The sequence below is a fragment of the Pelophylax lessonae genome (genome assembly GCF_965119305.1).
Source record: "Pelophylax lessonae genome assembly, chromosome: 9".
NCBI classification, from domain to species: Eukaryota; Metazoa; Chordata; class Amphibia; order Anura; family Ranidae; genus Pelophylax; species Pelophylax lessonae.
Window position 1 is genome coordinate 266,645,769 of NC_138776.1, and position 18,264 is coordinate 266,664,032.

Genomic DNA, 18,264 nt, shown 5'->3' on the forward strand with positions numbered 1-18,264 from the left:
CAGTTGGGGTATATCTAGACTGTTGTTCCTAATCTTTGTGGTCAGGAACTGTACCAGTTGACTGGAGGAAAGCCAATGTGGTACCAATATTCAAAAAAGGGCAGAGACATATCCCAGCAAACTACAGGTCGGTCAGCCTGACATCAATAGTATGTAAATTATTGGAGGGGATGATAAGGGACTATATCCAAGAATTTGCTGAAGACAACAGTTTAATCAGTGGTAATCAGCCGGGCAGCCTGACATCAATAGTAAGTAAATTATTGGAAGGGATGATAAGGACTATATTTTAAGAATTTGCTGAGGACAACAGTTTAATTAGTAGTAATCAGCACGGGTTTACAAAGGGACTTTCTTGCCAGACCAATCTGTTAACATTCTACGAGGAGGTGAGCTGTGAGCTAGATAGGGGGAGATCTGTGGATGTGGTGTATTTGGATTCTGCAAAGGCTTTGGATACAGTTCCACATAAACGCTTAATCTACAAGCTAAGGTCTGTAGGCATCAACTACAAGGTTTGTTCTTGGAGGGGTATACTGACCATGACAGTATTGTTAGCAGCACATCACAGGACGTACCGTTGTGGCTAACAGAGGCTGGAATCAAGTAAAGACTTGACAAGATTAACACAAATAAATCACCAGGACCAAATGGCTTACACCCAAGATTACTCAAGGAACTCAATTGGGTTATATCTAGACTGTTGTTCCTAATCTTTTCAGACAGAAACTGTACCAGTTGACTGGAGGAAAGCCAATGTGATACCAATATTCAAAAAAGGGCAGAGACATATCCCGGGAAACTACATGCCGGTCAGCCTGACATCAATAGTATGTAAATTATTGGAGGGGATGATAAGGGACTATATCCAAGAATTTGCTGAGGACAACAGTTTAATGAATAGTAATCAGCACGGGTTTACAAAGGGACTTTATTGCCAGACCAATTTGTTAACCTTCTATGAGGAGGTGAGCTGTGAGCTAGATAGGGGGAGATCTGTGGATGTGGTGTATCTGGATTTTGCAAAGGCATTCGATACAGATACGGAACTGTGAGACAGCTTGCACTGGTGAAGTGCTGTCCTTGTAAGTGTTTTATCTTTGAATAAATCATCCCATTGTCATATCAGAGAGCATTAGATTCTTTCTTTATCTTTCCTATGCCTGGGGTTTGACCACGAGTAAAGTGAAGCCTGGCCTTCGAAACACCTGTCGCTCCCCAATTCGATATCTGTCCTCCCATCCATTAACCCTTGAATGATATTGCTGTTTCTAACCCATTGGTGACTCTTGGGTCAGAGAGGAAGGTGAGAGGCTTTAATACCTGGTGGTGGTGGATCAAGGGCACGCTCACTTGAGTATCCTCACAGAGGTGTGGGATGTTTGATATATATTTTTTGGACTTAATTTGCTCACTAAGATTAATTTATACCACTTTATGCATCACAAGGATTAAGTAGTTATTTCTGCACTCAGAATTAATTTTGTATACCACCTGATTCCTCACTAGGATTTATGTGGTTAATGTCTATATCACTGTGAATTTTTTTTGAGGGTCTTATATCACTTTTTTTTTTTTTGGTATTTATCTGGCGCAGCACATTTTGCTCGTTTTATCATTCGATACAGTTCCCCGTAAACACTTAATCTACAAGCTAAGGTCTGCAGGCGTCGACCACAAGGTTTGTTCTTGGATAGAAAACTGGTTACAGGGGCGTGTCCATAGGGTGGTGATAAATAATGCGTACTCAGACTGGTCTGGAGTGGTAAGTGGGGTCCCCCAAGGCTCAGTCTTGGGACCAATTCTGTTCAATTTATTCATAAATAACATAGAGGACGGGATCAGTAGCTCAATCTCAGTTTTCGCAGATGACACAAAAATAAGCAGGGCAATAACTTCTCATCAGGATATAGAAATCTTACAGAGTGACCTGAACAAAATAACAGAGTGGGCAAATACATGGCAAATGAGGTTTAGTGTGGAGAAATGTAAGGCAATGCACCTGGGGGCTAAAAACATAAGAGGGGAAACCTCTTGGGCAATCAAGGATGGAGAAAGATCTGGGGGTCCTAGTGGAACATAGACTAAGCAATAGCATGCAATGTCAAAGCTGGGCGAATATTATAATGCATAAAGAAAGGGATTTATTCCAGAGATAAAACAATAATCCTGCCACCTTATAAAACTCTGGTCCGGCCACATCTGAAATATTCTGTCCAGATCTGGTCACCAATCTCAGAAGGGATGTGCTGGAACTGGAGAGTCCAAAGAAGGGCAACTAGACTAATTAGGGGATTGGAGGACCTTAATTACGAGGAGGGATTACAAGCGCTTAATTTATTCTCCCTGGAGAAGGGACGCCTCAGAGGGAACATGATAGCGATTTACAAATACCTCAATGGTGATCTCAGCATAGGAAAATAACTATTTAGTCTCAGAGAGTGTAAGAGGACACGTGGCCACACAATGAGATTAGGGGAGAAGCGGTTTAGCCTTAAGCGGCGTAGGGTTTTTTTTCATTAGCAGGGCAGTAAGATTGTGGAACTCTCTTCCACAATTGGTGGTATCAGCAGGGAGTATCGATACTTTTAAAAGACTCTTGGACGTGCATCTCAAAGAACACAATCTTCAGGGATATGGGAGACGAATATCCTCACTGACACACACACACCTGCACAGGTTGAACTGGATGGACTGTTGTCTTTATTCAAACTTAACTACTATGTAGCTATGTAAGAAGAACTGTTAGAGCCATGTCTCTGGCTCCTATGCTCCCTTTCTGTGTATCCTTGCGACCCGATGGGCAACAGACCTGGCTGTGGTGGTCACTGATAGGCAGCAGCACCCCACTCGGGATCTTCTTCAGTGATAGGACGCAGATCAGCTTTGTCTTTCTCACCTTCTTTGCCCTTATTTGCCAAGATGCCTAGGCTCTCTATTTTAACATCACAAAGCCCAGGGCTCTGAGCATGTGATAGATCTAACATTAGCATTGCAAGCTTGCACTTGGTTATGACCTCAGCTAGCCTGTCTAAGGATTATTATATTATCTGCTGCCTACCCTGACCTCTGCCTTTCTCTGGACTATGCTACTGCTTGCTGCCTGTCCTAACCTTTTCCTTTCTCTACAGTATCTTACTTTCCACCCTGACCTCTGCCTGTCTCTAGATTATGCTACTGCCTGCTGCCCACCCTGACTTCTGCCTTTCTCTGGACTATGCTACTGCTTGCTGCCTGCCCTGACCTTTTCCTTTCTCTACAGTATGTTCTGTCCACCCTGACCTCTGCCTGTCTCTAGATTATGCTACTGCCTGCTGCCCACCCTGACTTCTGCCTTTCTCTGGACTATGCTACTGCTTGCTGCCTGCCCTGACCTTTTCCTTTCTCTACAGTATGTTCTGTCCACCCTGACCTCTGCCTGTCTCTAGATTATGCTACTGCCTGCTGCCCACCCTGACTTCTGCCTTTCTCTGGACTATGCTACTGCTTGCTGCCTGCCCTGACCTTTTCCTTTCTCTACAGTATGTTCTGTCCACCCTGACCTCTGCCTGTCTCTAGATTATGCTACTGCCTGCTGCCCACCCTGACTTCTGCCTTTCTCTGTACTATGCTACTGCTTGCTGCCTGCCCTGACCTTTCCTTTCTGTACAGTATGTTACTGTCCACCCTGACCTCTGCCTGTCTCTAGATTATGCTACTGCCTGCTGCCCACCCTGACTTCTGCCTTTCTCTGGACTATGCTACTGCTTTCTGCCTGTCCTGACCTTTCCTTTCTCTACAGTATGTTACTGTCCACCCTGACCTCTGCCTGTTTCTAGATTATGCTACTGCCTGCTGCCCACCCTGACTTATGCCTTTCTCTGGACTATGCTACTGCTTGCCGCCTGTCCTGACCTTTTTCTTTCTTTACAGCACATGTGTCAAACACAAGGCCCGTCAGCCCATTTCATGTGGCCCTCGCACCACTTCTGCATCTGCGGCACCCCCTCCTCTCTGCCCCTACCTTGTCTCAGCAGTTGACAGCAGAAAGGACAGAACTCCTCTGCCAGAACCTGCACATCTTCATGCAGCAATGGAGAGGCTCGTCTCTCCCCCTCCTCAGCAGTCGGCAGCAGAGAGGAGGACAGAAATCTTCCTGGGGCAGGAGAGGCAGAGACAAGGCATTGCAGGATCCCTAGGAAGCAGTTTGAACATGCACTACAGACACATATTTATCCACTATGATATATACCCAGTGTTAATTTTGATGTCAAATTTCAATTTCGTTTTAGTCATAGTCTTTTGCCCAAAATTACATTTTAGTTTGTTGCATTTTAGTCATCTGAATAGTTTAACACAATTTTAGTCGACTAAAATATGACTAAATTTCGTCACCGAAAACGGACACAGCCAGTGACAGATTGTACCATGGTCAACACACAATTCGTGATCTGGGAGCAGCGGCTTCTTCCCCGTCTTCTGTGTCTCCTCCTCCATGCCCAATGGCATGGCTTCTCCTTTCAGTCAATCGGGAAACGGGTCTCAGAACCCGCTTCCTGATTGGCCAGGAGGAGGATCCATCTGACAATAGCAAATTTTCATTCGCTATTGTCACACAACTGGGTGGGCCCACCATTTTTTTTTAGCCTATTAGAGCCTCTGGCTCTAATCACATTGCTAAAAAAATAGCCCCCATTGAAGTCCATGCGTCCCACGCCCCGCATGTAGATTAGGGGGCATGGATAGGGGGGGGGGGCGGCGCCCATGCACCCCATATGCACCAGCAGCCACTGCATTGGTGTATTCTTTTTTTTTATAAACTGCCCAATTTCAGGAGATTAAATTATAAAATGATCCCTTACCCCATCACTACCTCTATGAGAGTAACAATTAGAGCTTGGGTGGTTGCTGGCAGGACAGAATCTGGTAGCACCCAGGTAATATCACCCAGAGCCGGGGTGATATGGAGGGGAGGTTGCCCTGAGCGCAATGATTTATTGCAGGGATGGGGGAGCACCTTGACCCTAACCCTAAAGGAAGGGAGGGGGGCGCATTTTTGGCAACCTTGCCCTGGGTGCTGGATGACCTTGTCTCAAGATCACATCACTCCCCATTGTAAAATAATCCTCAGTTTTCACTTCTTTAAATCCCCAGACCCCATTGTCTGGACCAAATATGGTATTAAGAGGGTAGCGGATATAGTCAAGAATGGCATACTTCTGCAGTTTGTTGACATGAAATCCAACTTTAATTTACCCAACTCCCATTTGTTTCGTTACTTGCATTTGCGGCATGCATACAACTTACTCCGGCCAGCATTCTTCCATCCCAGTCGTCCTGTTGTTGGTGGTGCACCTCATCCGGAGCGAATTTCATGCTTATATTCTGGGAATGTGTGGCCATTCAGAAGTTCTGGTTGGAAGTTGCTGAATGCATAGAGGAGGTTACTACTATCTGTAGACAAACATAAAATTAGTGCTATGCACCTATCTCCTGCTCTCGGAGAAAAGACCTTTTGACCAGCCTAGACCACACACACAAGCGGCTACCAGAGACTGTACACTTGGCTTCTCCTGGATGCTTCAGCCTTGCAGCCCCTTCAAGACCAGGGTAGTCTGGGACCACTGCAATCAAAAAAACAAACACAAGGCAACGCATTATCCCCAATAAAAGGCTTTATTAAATAAAAGGATAAAGGATAAAATACTCACAAACGAGGAAGAGGCTTAGCCTCGAAACGTGTAAGCCATTTCCAGTCATCAAGGACGGTTCACCTTCCGTTTCTGACACTGACGACAACTTAGTATTGTGATATGCTTTTACCAAGAACCGGTTTGTGAGTATTTTTTAATTTTATTTAATAAAGCCTTTTATGGAGGATAATGCGCTAGGCCAGTGCGCCCTTGTGTTTGTTTCTACTATCTGTGTTAGGCCCAATATTGAAGTGTGCCTTTTGGGCTTGGTCGATCCTCTAGCTCCCAAAAGAGTAATAAGTACACTGTTGACTCTGTTATTTTACCATGCTAGGAAAATAATAGTACTCTCCTGGAAAAGCCTACACCCCCCGCCATTCAGACATGGAAGGCGCTTGTAAATAAAGTGTTCCCCTTTTATAAAGCCACTTATGCCAGCAGGGGAATACCTAATAAATTTGAGAAGGTGTGGGGTGGTTTGACCAAGAGTACCTCTACAGTGTTTGATTAAACTGGGTGTACCTAAAAGGTCCTTGATATCCTTCCTGTAGTAGATTATTTTGGCTGGTCAGGATAGTTCTGGGGTTGTGCCTGGGATATATTCGTTGAAATGGTGCTGTACACATGAACGAATGCCAACCTAATTCAGTCTCTTTGGCATGGTGACTTGTTGGGAGGACGCTGGTGCTGGGAGTCAGAACTTCGGAATTCTCCTATGTTACGCTAGCCTGAAAATGATGAGAAGGTTGCAATGTTCCTATATACATGTTAACCTCTGAGCTATGTGTAGCACTGCCCCCTAGAGGACTGCTGAATTATTCACCTTGGGATCCCCCTGGGTTACCGTTAGCAACTGCAGCATGCACAATGTAACTCTTTACTCTCTGGCTCAGTAAGTGAACAGTCTAGGGCAGTGATGGCGAACCTTGGCACCCCAGATATTTTGGAACTACATTTCCCATGAGGCTCGACTACAGTGCATGAGCATGATGGGAAATGTAGTTCCCAAACATCTGGTTCACCATCACTGGTCTAGGGGATGTAGTTGTTTTTGTAGTTTTAATTAATTTAGGGATTGGAGAAGGGAAGAGTGGGATACTCCATCTTGAACTATTCACAATAGATGAGGACTCCTGTCTGAAGATGCAGCCAGCTTCACCTTGCCACTTAGATGAATTTAGGGTTAAGTCTCTGTGTAGATGACTTGTTAGGATGAATTATCTTCGGGATACACACCTAGTACCCCCATTCACTCTACCTGCTGACACCCGTCCTCTGACTATTCTACACTGGGGTGGCTCCCCTCAGGTCAGGCCCCTAGACACTATCCCCTTTACTCACAATACTTTTTCTCGAGGGTCTCCAGTGTCTCTACCCCTCCAGTCAGCTCTCATGGACCTCCAGATTCAGCTCCTTCCTTCTGGTCCCCAGGCCGACTGCCTGTGACCACGTGCCTTTGCTACAGAGGAGGGAGACAGCCGCCACCCTCCCTCTGGGACTCTGCTCAGCGGCCAAAGACCCTGCAGCACATGTGCTCCTGGCTTTTATATCACACCCCATAATGCACCGAGACAATTAGTCTGTGCCAATCACTGGGGCTGTATCAAAGCCTGTGTACCCATTGGTCAGATTTCCTCCACTGTCCAATATGCCTCCCTATTGGACCAGTGTGAAACACTCCCCAGACCAGATGAATCACATACTGAGCACCATGAGTAGACCTGACTCACAGATCCTGCTCTCTGGTAGGCAGAAAGCAATACAGATTTACCTGCTGCTCCTCTGATAGGCAGACAGAGCCAAAAATATACTCTCTCACTATCACCGACCTAGGAGGGTGCTACACTTACCCCCCGCCAAACCAAGCCATGTCCTCACTAGCACCTACCTAGGAGGGTGCTACACTCACCCCCCACCAAACCGAGCCATGTCCTCACTAGCACCTACCTAGGAGGGTGCTACACTCACCCCCCACCAAACCGAGCCATGTCCTCACTAGCACCTACCTAGGAGGATGCTACACTCACCCCCCACCAAACCAAGCCATGTCCTCACTAGCACCTACCTAGGAGGGTGCTACATAAGTTATGTGCCTTGTGTTGAAGCTTTGTTTGTTAGTGTAAATAGTAGCCTGATGTGCTGACTGTCTGTATGGTCTTTCATGTTTGTAATGTTTTATAAAACTGCAATAAAAAATAATTTCCAAAATAAAATAAATGATAAAACGAATAAGTGACTTCTGTGTGCGAAGCTAGGACTCGTATCTCTGGAGAGATTGTTACATCTTAGTGTCTATGCCTCGGTCTAAATTCATTGCCAATCTGCATGCAATTGCACTGTGTGTTGGCAGATTGCATGCAGATTGTAAACTAGCAGATCTGGCAGACGGAGATCTGTGTGTGTGTAGTGGCCTAGCAGACCAGTCTGCGGACAAGCTGATGGGTGATGGCAGGCTATTGTTTGTTGTGTGTTTGGGGTGTGGACAGTGGGAAGAGTGAATAACATCGGGGTTCCAGCTTGTAGGATAGATGGAGGAATCCTAGTAGTAGTCTAGTCTAGTTCGTATCTGCCTGTGTGTGGTCAGCCAGCTGGATTGGAGTGGAGTCTCCCTCTAGTGGTGGCCAGAGCTAGTGCTGGCTGTGAAGGTGTATCACGGCCAATCTTACTTGCTTAGAATAATGCCTCGTACACACGCAACGATTATTGGCCGTGAATTTTCGGCCAACGTCCGATCGGCCGATTTTCGGCTCGTTAGTATGATGCTTCCGACAACAGACTCCGACTTTTCGGCCGAACAAAATCTGGTGTTCATGCTATAAAATTTTTGTTGGCCGTCAACATAACGGCCGATTTTCCGTCAGTCAGTACAGATTTCGGCAGTCAAAAATTTGATGAGCAAGACTGGGCATGCTCAGAGAAGAAAAAACACACGGAAAGTAAACCAGCACATGACATCACTTCAGAAGTTGTTTTTTGTTGGCCGAGAAAATTTGTGTGCAGTCTAGAGCACATTTCAACCAACACAACAACACTGGACAAAAGTCGACCGATCGGTCGGCCGATAATCGTTGCGTGTGTACGAGGCATAAGCTTTCTCTCATTCCCCTCTACCCAAATCAAGGGACCACTCCTCAGTTAGCTAGCCGCCGTGGGCGTGCGTTCCCCATGACAGACCTTACCGTGCTTCTGTACCTCTGGAGGGAGGAAGAAGCATCTAAAGCAGCCATTCGCAACCAGAGTTCTGTGGAACCCTAGGGTTCCTCAAGAGTTTGCTATGAGTTCTTTAAACTGTGGCCGATTGACCTCTCATTTGATCATTGATGGTGTCTGGATAGTTCTGGGTCCAATGACACTTGGCAGAGCCAGCAGCTTGACACCAATTATATTTTTGGCTTTCTGGAAAGGTGGCATTCTGACCACCATTGTAAGAGGAGCATTCTTCCCTGACCACCATTGTAAGAGGAGCATTCTTCCCTGACCACCAATGTAAGGGGAATTTTTTTACCACTGACCCACCAAGACGTAATTTATTCAAGGGTTCTCTTGAGTCTTGAAGGGTTCCTATGGGCTAAAAAGGTTGAGAAAGACTGATCTAGAGGTTCAGCTACCATGCTTCAGCATGTACAACGAAAAATCACCTGTCACCTGTTGTCGTGTTGGACCTTACTATGCTTCTGTACTGTAACTCCATTGGTTCTTCGCTCGGAGGAAGAAGGTTCTAGAGCACCATTGTCAAAAAGAGTTCAGTGAAATTCTAGGGTTCCTCAACAGATTTCTAGGGGTTCCTTGAGCTTTTGCTGATTGACCTCCCATCTGAAGGTGCCAGGGTCCAGTGCCACTTGGCAGAGCAAGCAACATGACACCAATGATCTTGGCTTTATGGAAGGTTGGCATTATGACTGCCAATGTAAGGTGGGCAGTCTCCCCTCACCACCAATGTAAGGGGAATTTTTCCCGCTGACCCTCAATTACTTAGTTTTGTCTGGGATTCTCTGGGAGGGAGACCTGAATATTATTTCAAGGGTTCTTTCGCGGTAAAATGTTTGTGAAAGGCTGACCTAAAGGTCCAGCCACCACCATTGTAAGAGGGCATTTTTCCCTGACCACCAATGTAAAGGGAATTTTTTTTACCACTGACCCACCAAGACGTAATTTATTCAAGGGTTCTCTTGAGTCCTGAAGGGTTCCTATGGGGTAAAAAGGTTGAGAAAGACTGATCTAGAGGTTCAGCTACCATGTTTCAGCATGTACAACAAAAATTCACGTATCACCTGTTGTCGTGTTGGACCTTCCAATGCTTCTGTATCTCCATTGGTTTTTCACTCGGAGGAAGAAGCTTCTAGAGCACCATTGTCAAATAGGGTTCGGTGAAACTCTAGGATTCCTCAAGAGTTTTTTAGGGGTTCCTTGAGCTGTCGCTGATTGACCTCCCATCTGAAGGTGCCAGGGTCCAGTGCCAAGCAGCATGACACCAATGATCTTGGCTTTATGGAAGGTTGGCATTATGACTGCCAATGTAAGGTGGGCAGTCTCCCCTCACCACCAATGTAAGGGGAATTTTTCCTGCTGACCCTCAATGACTTAATTTTATCTGGGATTCTCTGAGACCTTAATATTATTTCAAGGGTTTTTTTACAGTAAAACATTTGCGTAAGGCTGATCTAAAGGCCCAGCCGCCATTTTTCAGCATAAGTGGAGGAAAATGACCTGTCTTTCTTCTTAATGGCAGCATTGCTGGTAAGATTTGGACTTCAGGGTAACGTGCAGTGGAAGCAGAACAGGGAAACGGCAGCTACCCAGCAAGTGGGATTCAAGATACTGACTACACAGCGACCGGCTACTTTATCAGAGGAGCCACCTGTCTACGGCAATATAACAATCTTTATACAGTCAAGACAACGCCACATGTCACCGAGTCAGACATTTTCATACCATACAAAGTCCCAAGCCTTTGTTTCCTTAAAACCCTCCCTTGCAAGTTATGTGCTCACCAATGCCCATGTAAAAGCTGAAGCCATAAATGCATGGGCAGCCTTTGCTAAACATAAAAATGCAGACGAGAAAATGAAAACCAGAGAAGGCACTGCAATGAACTTTACGTGAAATGCAGGAAGCCTACCTAAAACCAAACCTAGGGAAGCTTACTGTTGAAAAGGAAGAAGCAGCAACCATAGACAAAGCGGTGGCCTTGGTGGACACAGCATCGCCCTTGTGCCTTCTTCTCTAAGAAGTTCTCGGAAGCCAAAAGAAAGGACACCATAGGGGATCTGGATCTTCTGGTTATTATGCTGGAGCTGCAAGAACAGTGGCATCTAATGGTACAGGATGCAAGGTTCAGGAATGCGTTGTACCCCTGACTGATGTGCACTCTAGGCCAGCACTTACCTTGCCTATAGGTAGCCCCAGCTCTGCCCTCAGTACACAATCGTTTTGTACCTTCATCTTGCATAGATGGTTCATTTGGCAGAGTGTGCCTGAAAAGGTGATGCTTGGATCAGTAGCCACAGGAGCGATGCAAGCTAGGCACTGAAATTCTGCTACACAACTAAGGGGGCCTCTGGTTCCTGCCTGTAATGGGCCTTGATCTGACTCAAGAGTTGTCCTTGAAGTTCTTGAAGTCAAATGGGCATACCATAACCTCCCATCCCTATCCAAGTTATTATCCCTCAACAAATAACAAAAAAAAAAACAACGTCACGGACTGTTCTCTAACTCTTGAGTGCCTGTGAAAAATTTGGTGTGGCCCAGCTGTTTAGGGAGGGGGTCCCAGTGTACTTGCGGCTCCTTAGGGGGTGTGCTACAATGGTAAATGAAAAATGAACAGCAGTTCCTAATTACAAAATTGATTTATTTTGGTAAAACATGGGATCCATGGATACATTATCATTCTGGAAACTAGAATACAGTCTGGTGTAGTGGATTGCGGTGCCTCTCCAACTTATTTCTCTTCTCTTTTCCTTAACTATTCCTTTCCCGTTCTTATTCTCCTCTTAGGTATTTCCTGGTTTGGATTGTTAGGTGTTAAGGAACATCGGTTGATGTATGTGGAAGATGTGCTCTCACTTATTGACTCGATGAATAATACCTTGTTGCACTATATTGCGTTATCTACATTGGTTTCCTAATTACTACAATTTCCGATATACACTACGTTGAGTCTTGTCTTCCAAGTGATACATAGAACAGTGTTCACAGCTATTTGTACTACTACTCTTTTATGTACAAAATAGTTAATACAAATTATTGGAAAACAAAACGAAAGGAAAAGTTCACAAACTTGCCCACACAGGGGTTTCACCTTCACAATGCAGTCAACCGAGCAAAGCCCATAGCTAGGAGATCCACCTAGCTCTCTTCTCACCACCGAGCTCTCTTTACTCTGGTCTCTTAGAACTGTCTCACCCAACTCTTCTTGGCTCACTCATCCGAAACAGATGCAGCACCCGTGCTACGTGGGCCCACTCCCTGCCCTCTCAATATTGGGTCTCCAGGCACCCTGGTTTCTCGTGCTCCTCCGGAGACTTATGGACTTCCTGCAGTACCCTGGACTCGCTAGCCCCCAAACCTTCTCTTGCACAGCTGTCCCAATTCTCACAGTCCTGTGGGCAAGGAATCCCTTCAACATGGGGTGCAGTCTCTTAGTGGACACATGCTGCCCACCCCTAAACACGGCTCTGTCTCAAACATGGAAGCCTGCAAGCTCCAGACCCCAATCAGGGATTACAAAACCACTGACTAGACAGTCTTCTCTACTCATAAATATGGAGTAGAGAAGATCTGCTTGGGCTTGGCTTATAAGGTGCATGGACAACTACATACCAACACAACCTATACAGTAGGTCTCCAGTAAGAACTGAACACAGGATTGGAGACTTTTTCCCACCCAAACCTCTTTACAGTCTCCAAGCTCAAAACCCCCGATCTGGGATTACAAAACCCGGTTAACAATGACCAATAAGTCTTCGCTACTCAGAAATAATTGTCTAGAGACAGGGCTCTGTCTTCAAAATGGGAGCCCTGAGCTATGCTCATGCTTGGTTTATAACGACCATGCACACCTGCATAACCACACAAACTCTCTAAAGCTCCAGACCCGGATCCAGGATTACAAAATTCGGTAACACTGTCTGGTAACCAGTCTTCTTCACTCAAAAATAATCTTCTGGAGACAAGGCTCGGTCTCCAAAATGAGAGCCCAGAGCTATGCTCAGGCTTGGCCTATAATAAGCCTGGACACCTTCATACCCACACAACCTGCAGGTCTCCAGTAAGACTTAGACACAGAAATGCAGACTTCTTCCCACCCAAACTCTCTAGAGCCCCCAAGCTCCAGACCCCGATCCAGGATTACAAAATCCGGTAACACTGACTAACCAGTCTTCTCTACTCAAAATGAATCTTCTGGAGACGAAGGCTCTGTCTCAAAAATGGGAGCCCTGAGCTATGCTTAGGCTTGGCTTTTAACAAGCCTGGACACCTTCATATCCATACAACCTGCAAGTCTCCAGTAAAACCTGGACACGGGAATGCAGACTTCTTCCCACCCAAACTCTCTAGAGCCTCCGAGCTCCAGACCCGGATCCAGGATTACAAAATCCGGTAACACTGTCTAACCAGTCTTCTCTACTCAAAATGAATCTTCCGGATACAAGGCTCTGTCTCCAAAATGGGAGTCCTAAGCTATGCTCAGGCTTGGCTTATAACAAGCCTGGACACCTTCATATCCATACAACTTGCAGGTCTCCAGTAAGACCTGGACACGGGAATGGAGACTTCTTCCCCCACAAATCTCTTTAAAGTCCCCAACCTCCAGACCCCCAATCCGAGATTACAAATCCCGGTTAACACTGACTAGTCCTCCCTAATCCTCTGAAGATTCATACTCCACCCTAATAACCCTTTATGGTTTTTCCCTAAACTAACACTGTGGTGGAACACAGCACTGTAACAATGTATATACAACTATACAACAATCCTTATTAATACAATACTAAAATATACCAATAAAGGTGACATATACAAGACATTGATCAACCCCGAAAAATAACATTAAAAAGGTAAAAGGTGGGCAATGCCAAAAAAAGATGAAATGTTTGCCAATTATATAGAATATAGAGGCCAGAATAAAAAACAGACATAAATTGTACATTTCTAGTACCGGAGTATAGATGATATTTTCTGCAAGTTCCCAGTTGACCGTAACAATGACTTCAAAACATATTAAATTGATTGCTGCCTGCAAAGCAAAACTTGCATTGGTACATGTCCCCTAGGGCAGTGCCTAGTCTCCCAATCACTTTTTTTTGCCAATCCCCTGGCTATTAGCCTAATAAATTAAGAAAACTGATTTGGCAGATTTGGTTACTGTTGACTTCAATGGGGTTTGGATTTGGAACTTTTGATATGCTTGGCCGAAACCCATCCAGACCAAGCCTAAACCAGGTGTGTTGGGCTTGTCCATAATTACGATGACATCTTCCACTGAAGCTTCTGCTGGAGATCAGTAGGGTTCAGACTACACTGCTAGAGGGACTCAACCAGCAGTAACACCTCCTTCTCTCTCCTAGAGGGACCCAACCAGCAGTGACACCCCCTCCTTCTCTCTCCTAGCAGAGGAAGATGGACAGAACTTTGAAGTCTTCAGTGAACTCTATAGTGTTAATCACCATGACGTCTTCCATTGAAGCCTCCATTGAAGATCAGTAGGGTTCAGACTACACTGCTAGAGGGACTCAACCAGTAGTTACACCCCCTCCTTCTCTCTCCTAGAGGGACCCAACCAGCAGTGACACCCCCTCCTTCTCTCTCCTAGAGGGACCCAACCAGCAGTGACACCCCCTCCTTCTCTCTCCTAGAGGGACCCAACCAGCAGTGACACCCCCTCCTTCTCTCTCCTAGCAGAGGAAGATTGACAGAACTTTGAAGTCTTCAGTGAACTCTATAAAGTGTTAATCACCATGACGTCCTCCATTGAAGCCTCCATTGAAGATCAGGGGACAACATACAACACGGATACAGAAACTCAACTAGCAGTGACACCCCCTCCTTCTCTCTCCTAGAGGGACCCCACCAGCAGTGACACCCCCTCCTTCTCTCCCCTAGCAGAGGAAGATGGACAGAACTTTGAAGTCTTCAGTGAATTCTATAAAGTGTTAATCACCATGACGTCTTCCATTGAAGCCTCCATTGAAGATCAGGGGACAACATACAACAAGGCTACAGGAACTCAACTAGCAGTGACACAACCTCCTCCTCTCTCCTAGACTAAGCCAAAGGGAACGTTTAAGTCTTTAGTGGTCTCTGATTTTCTTATAAAGTGTTTCTTCCGTGATAAAGCTCAGAGGAGCGCTCAGCCACGTGTTTTCTGAGGTGTATATCAAGGTGTGCTTCTTCCCAGTGTCAGATCTCTCATGTATGGCAAATTACCATTCTTAAAGAAGACATTTCTTACACATAGGACACTAATACACCTAGATGATTGTAGAATTTCTCTCATGTCTGGTAAGATCAGACGTCTGTAAAAAAACATTTCCCACACTCAGGGCAGGAATACAGTTTCTCCCCTGTGTGAGATCTTTGAAGTGCTGATTTCTGTCCAAAATATTTCCCACACTATGAGCAGGAATACGGCTTCTCACCTGTGTGAGTTCTTTGATGCATAACAAGGTCTAATTTCCATGGAAAACATTTCCCGCACTCAAGAGCAGGTTTTACGGTCTCTTCCGTGTGGGATCTTTGATGCATAACAAGTACTGATTTCTGTCCAAAACTTTTTCTGCACTCGGGACAGGAAAACGGCTTCTCACCTGTGTGAGTTCTTCGATGAATTACGATGTCCAATTGCAAGGCAAAACATTTCCCACATTCAGGGCAAGAATATGGTTTCTCCCCTGTGTGTGAAGTCCGACAAGCGCTAAGTGCCGATTGTCCAAAATTTTTACCGCGATTAGGGCAGGAAAACAGCTTCTTACATGTGTGAGTTCTTTGATGCATAACAAGGTCAGATTTCCATGGAAAACATTTCCCGCACTCAGGGCAGGTTTTGCGGTTTCTCACCTGTGTGAGATCTTTGATGCCTGACAAGTACTGATTTCTGCCCAAAACATTTCCCGCACTCAGGGCAGATATGTGGCCTCTCCCCTGTGTGAGATTTCTGATGCCTGACAAGTACCGATTTCTGCCCGAAACATTTCCCGCACTCAGGACAGGAAAACGGCTTCTCACCTGTGTGAGTTCTTTGATGCATATCAAGGTCTAATTGCCGTGCAAAACACTTCCCGCACTCGGGGCAGGTATAGGGCCTCTCCCTTGTGTGACATCTTTGATGCATAGCAAGGTCTACTTGCCGCGCAAAACATTTATCGCACATAGGACAGGAAAAAGGCTTCTCGCTTGCGTGTATTAGCTGATGTCTGTAAAAACTGGTCCTATGTGAAAAGCATTTGCCGCACTCGGGGCAGGTATGCGGCTTCTCCCCCGTGTGAGATCTTTGATGTGTTATCAGGTTTGATTTCTGTGAAAAACATCTCTCGCACTCCGGGCAGGAATACGGCTTCTCCCCCGTGTGAGATCTCTGATGTATGACAAGTGTTGATTTACGAGGAAAACATTTTCCGCATTCAGGACAGGAATGAAGCTTCTCCCCCGTGTGGGATCTCTGATGGAGAGAAAGTCTTAATTCAGAGAAAAAGTTTTCCCCAAATTCTGGACAGGAAAATGTCTCCTCCCCTTGAATTCCAGCTCCATCCCACACAGAATATGGATGCTCAAAGTCTGAGGAATCCCATGGTCGATCCGCACTGTGAAGTCCACCATCCATAGTCGAGCTCATTGTCTTTTCTCCTGTGATGTCCCCACCTTCTATTCTCCACAAAATCTTCTGATGATCCTTTGAGGGTTTCTCCATGGCGTGTCCTGGAAAAATATAAAAACATCGTCAATAGATCTGAGAGGGTTAGTTCACTTCCATCAAGATTCCATCTGGATCAGGTAGATATGAGTGAGCAGATGTTCTCTGTGGATGTCCCAACCAGCTGGGACTCTTCCCCTCTTCAGTCAAAGGGCCTTTGGTCCTCCTCCCAGATCACTTCTACATTTACACAGCCTTGTCAGAAGAGCAGGAACCAATGGGGACTGGGAGGTCCATGCTCTTTACACAACCACAAGTCAAGGCGCTGGGTCATGTGACCTCTGATAAACAAGAGGTTCAAAGCTCAGACTTGTAGACCCTTAACCAAGTGATCATAAGCCTAGGTGTCCGGTGAGATGCAGAACTGGAAGGAGCTTGCTGTGTTGAAAGACCACCTAATACTGCCAGGTGAACCTCAGGATGAGTATCAGTAAATGCATGCTACAAGCCTAGACTTTACATCCCAACAAGACTGGTAATAGAGTTTTATGGTAACATTTAGCTATAAGTCTGCTGGAAGAAGAAGAACCAACCTAAGAAAGGCTCAATCTGTGTTCTCATATCTGTGCTACTGTAACTAGGAGTGACACACAACCTAATACTGCCAGCTGAACCCCAGAATGGGTATCAGTACAGGGAGGGGACCATTATCAACCTATTATTGGCTGATATCCCTCAGCTCCCACCCTACTCTGGACCAATCAGTGTGCAGTAACAGAGCAGAGATAACAGAAGAATATATTATGGGTCACCTGTGCTGATTTCTGAAGCAGTGTCCTCCTCTATGAATGTCCTCGTCATTCCAGCCTCCTCCGTATATTGCTGATTATCCCTCACATACGTCTCTTCTTCGTCATCCTCAACTTTCATAATCAGATCTTCAACCTAAACCAACAGAATGGCAGAAAATAACATCTGTAACATAGAAGTATTTATGATGTGAGATCACATAGAAAATATCATCTTGTAGAGTCCACACATCGTCTCCACAGAGTGTTCAATCACTTGACTGCTGAGGCACATAAAACAAACAAACAAAGTTAACGTAATGCTCTTCACTGCGATTGTTCTCAAAAAGGACCCAGAATTCCTTGGGAAGGTCCTCTTAACTGAGCTCAGGCCCATCCCCATACCCAAGGCTCCGTCCAATCCATTTGACCCATATATCTTCCTGCTTGGTCCCAACTCCTGGCCATGCCCCCATCAGTCAAGGCTCTCTTTCCCTACAGGGGTCAAGAGGCCTTCATTATGTCTCCGACCCTCAACTCCACCCACCTGATCATGGTGACGAATGGTGTGATCTTCCTCTGTGGAATCCCGGGAATACAGAGGACGGGGACATCTCTCTGGTGGGTTTCTGTTACTGGGTGGGTCCATCACCTCCTGGCGTCCTCCAGAAAGATCCTTCATCACTCCATACTCCTCATCCTCCTCTATATTCTCTTCTTTAACAACAATAATATGACCTTCAAGGTCTCCACTCTAAATATAAATTAAAATGTTCATTGTAATAAACACGCTTTTATATAAATCATAACTACCAATAATCCTTGATCACCAAATAAATTTAGGAGAGATAAAGCCAAACCTGGCTGGCTAAACCATAGCGTTAAAAAACTTATTAGGGGAAAAAAATTGGCCTTCAGGAAATATAAATCAGAGGGCACAGTATCGGCTTTCGAC

General features: G+C 45.5%; 5 protein-coding genes across 5 annotated transcripts in view; all 5 read right to left on the reverse strand.

Annotated features, from left to right (window-relative positions):
• Window positions 1–18,264, reverse strand: part of LOC309564447 (uncharacterized protein) — a 714,240-nt gene that overhangs the window by 399,916 nt on the left and 296,060 nt on the right.
• LOC309563950 (uncharacterized protein) overlaps window positions 1–18,264 on the reverse strand; it is a gene marked incomplete at its 3' end in the record, with an annotated part of 302,349 nt that overhangs the window by 220,738 nt on the left and 63,347 nt on the right. The gene's annotated exons all lie outside the window — the stretch shown is intronic.
• The window catches only part of LOC309563951 (uncharacterized protein), a gene marked incomplete at its 3' end in the record, with an annotated part of 261,782 nt that overhangs the window by 193,124 nt on the left and 50,394 nt on the right, over window positions 1–18,264 (reverse strand). The window lies entirely within an intron of this gene.
• LOC309563953 (uncharacterized protein) overlaps window positions 1–18,264 on the reverse strand; it is a gene marked incomplete at its 3' end in the record, with an annotated part of 229,314 nt that overhangs the window by 161,153 nt on the left and 49,897 nt on the right. The gene's annotated exons all lie outside the window — the stretch shown is intronic.
• The window catches only part of LOC309562637 (uncharacterized protein), a 41,694-nt gene continuing 38,642 nt past the window's right edge, over window positions 15,213–18,264 (reverse strand). The window contains 2 exon segments of the mRNA XM_082266893.1: window positions 15,213–15,713; window positions 15,715–16,245. Coding sequence (XP_082123019.1) covers window positions 15,285–15,713; window positions 15,715–16,245 — 960 coding nt within the window. The 3' untranslated portion in view covers window positions 15,213–15,284.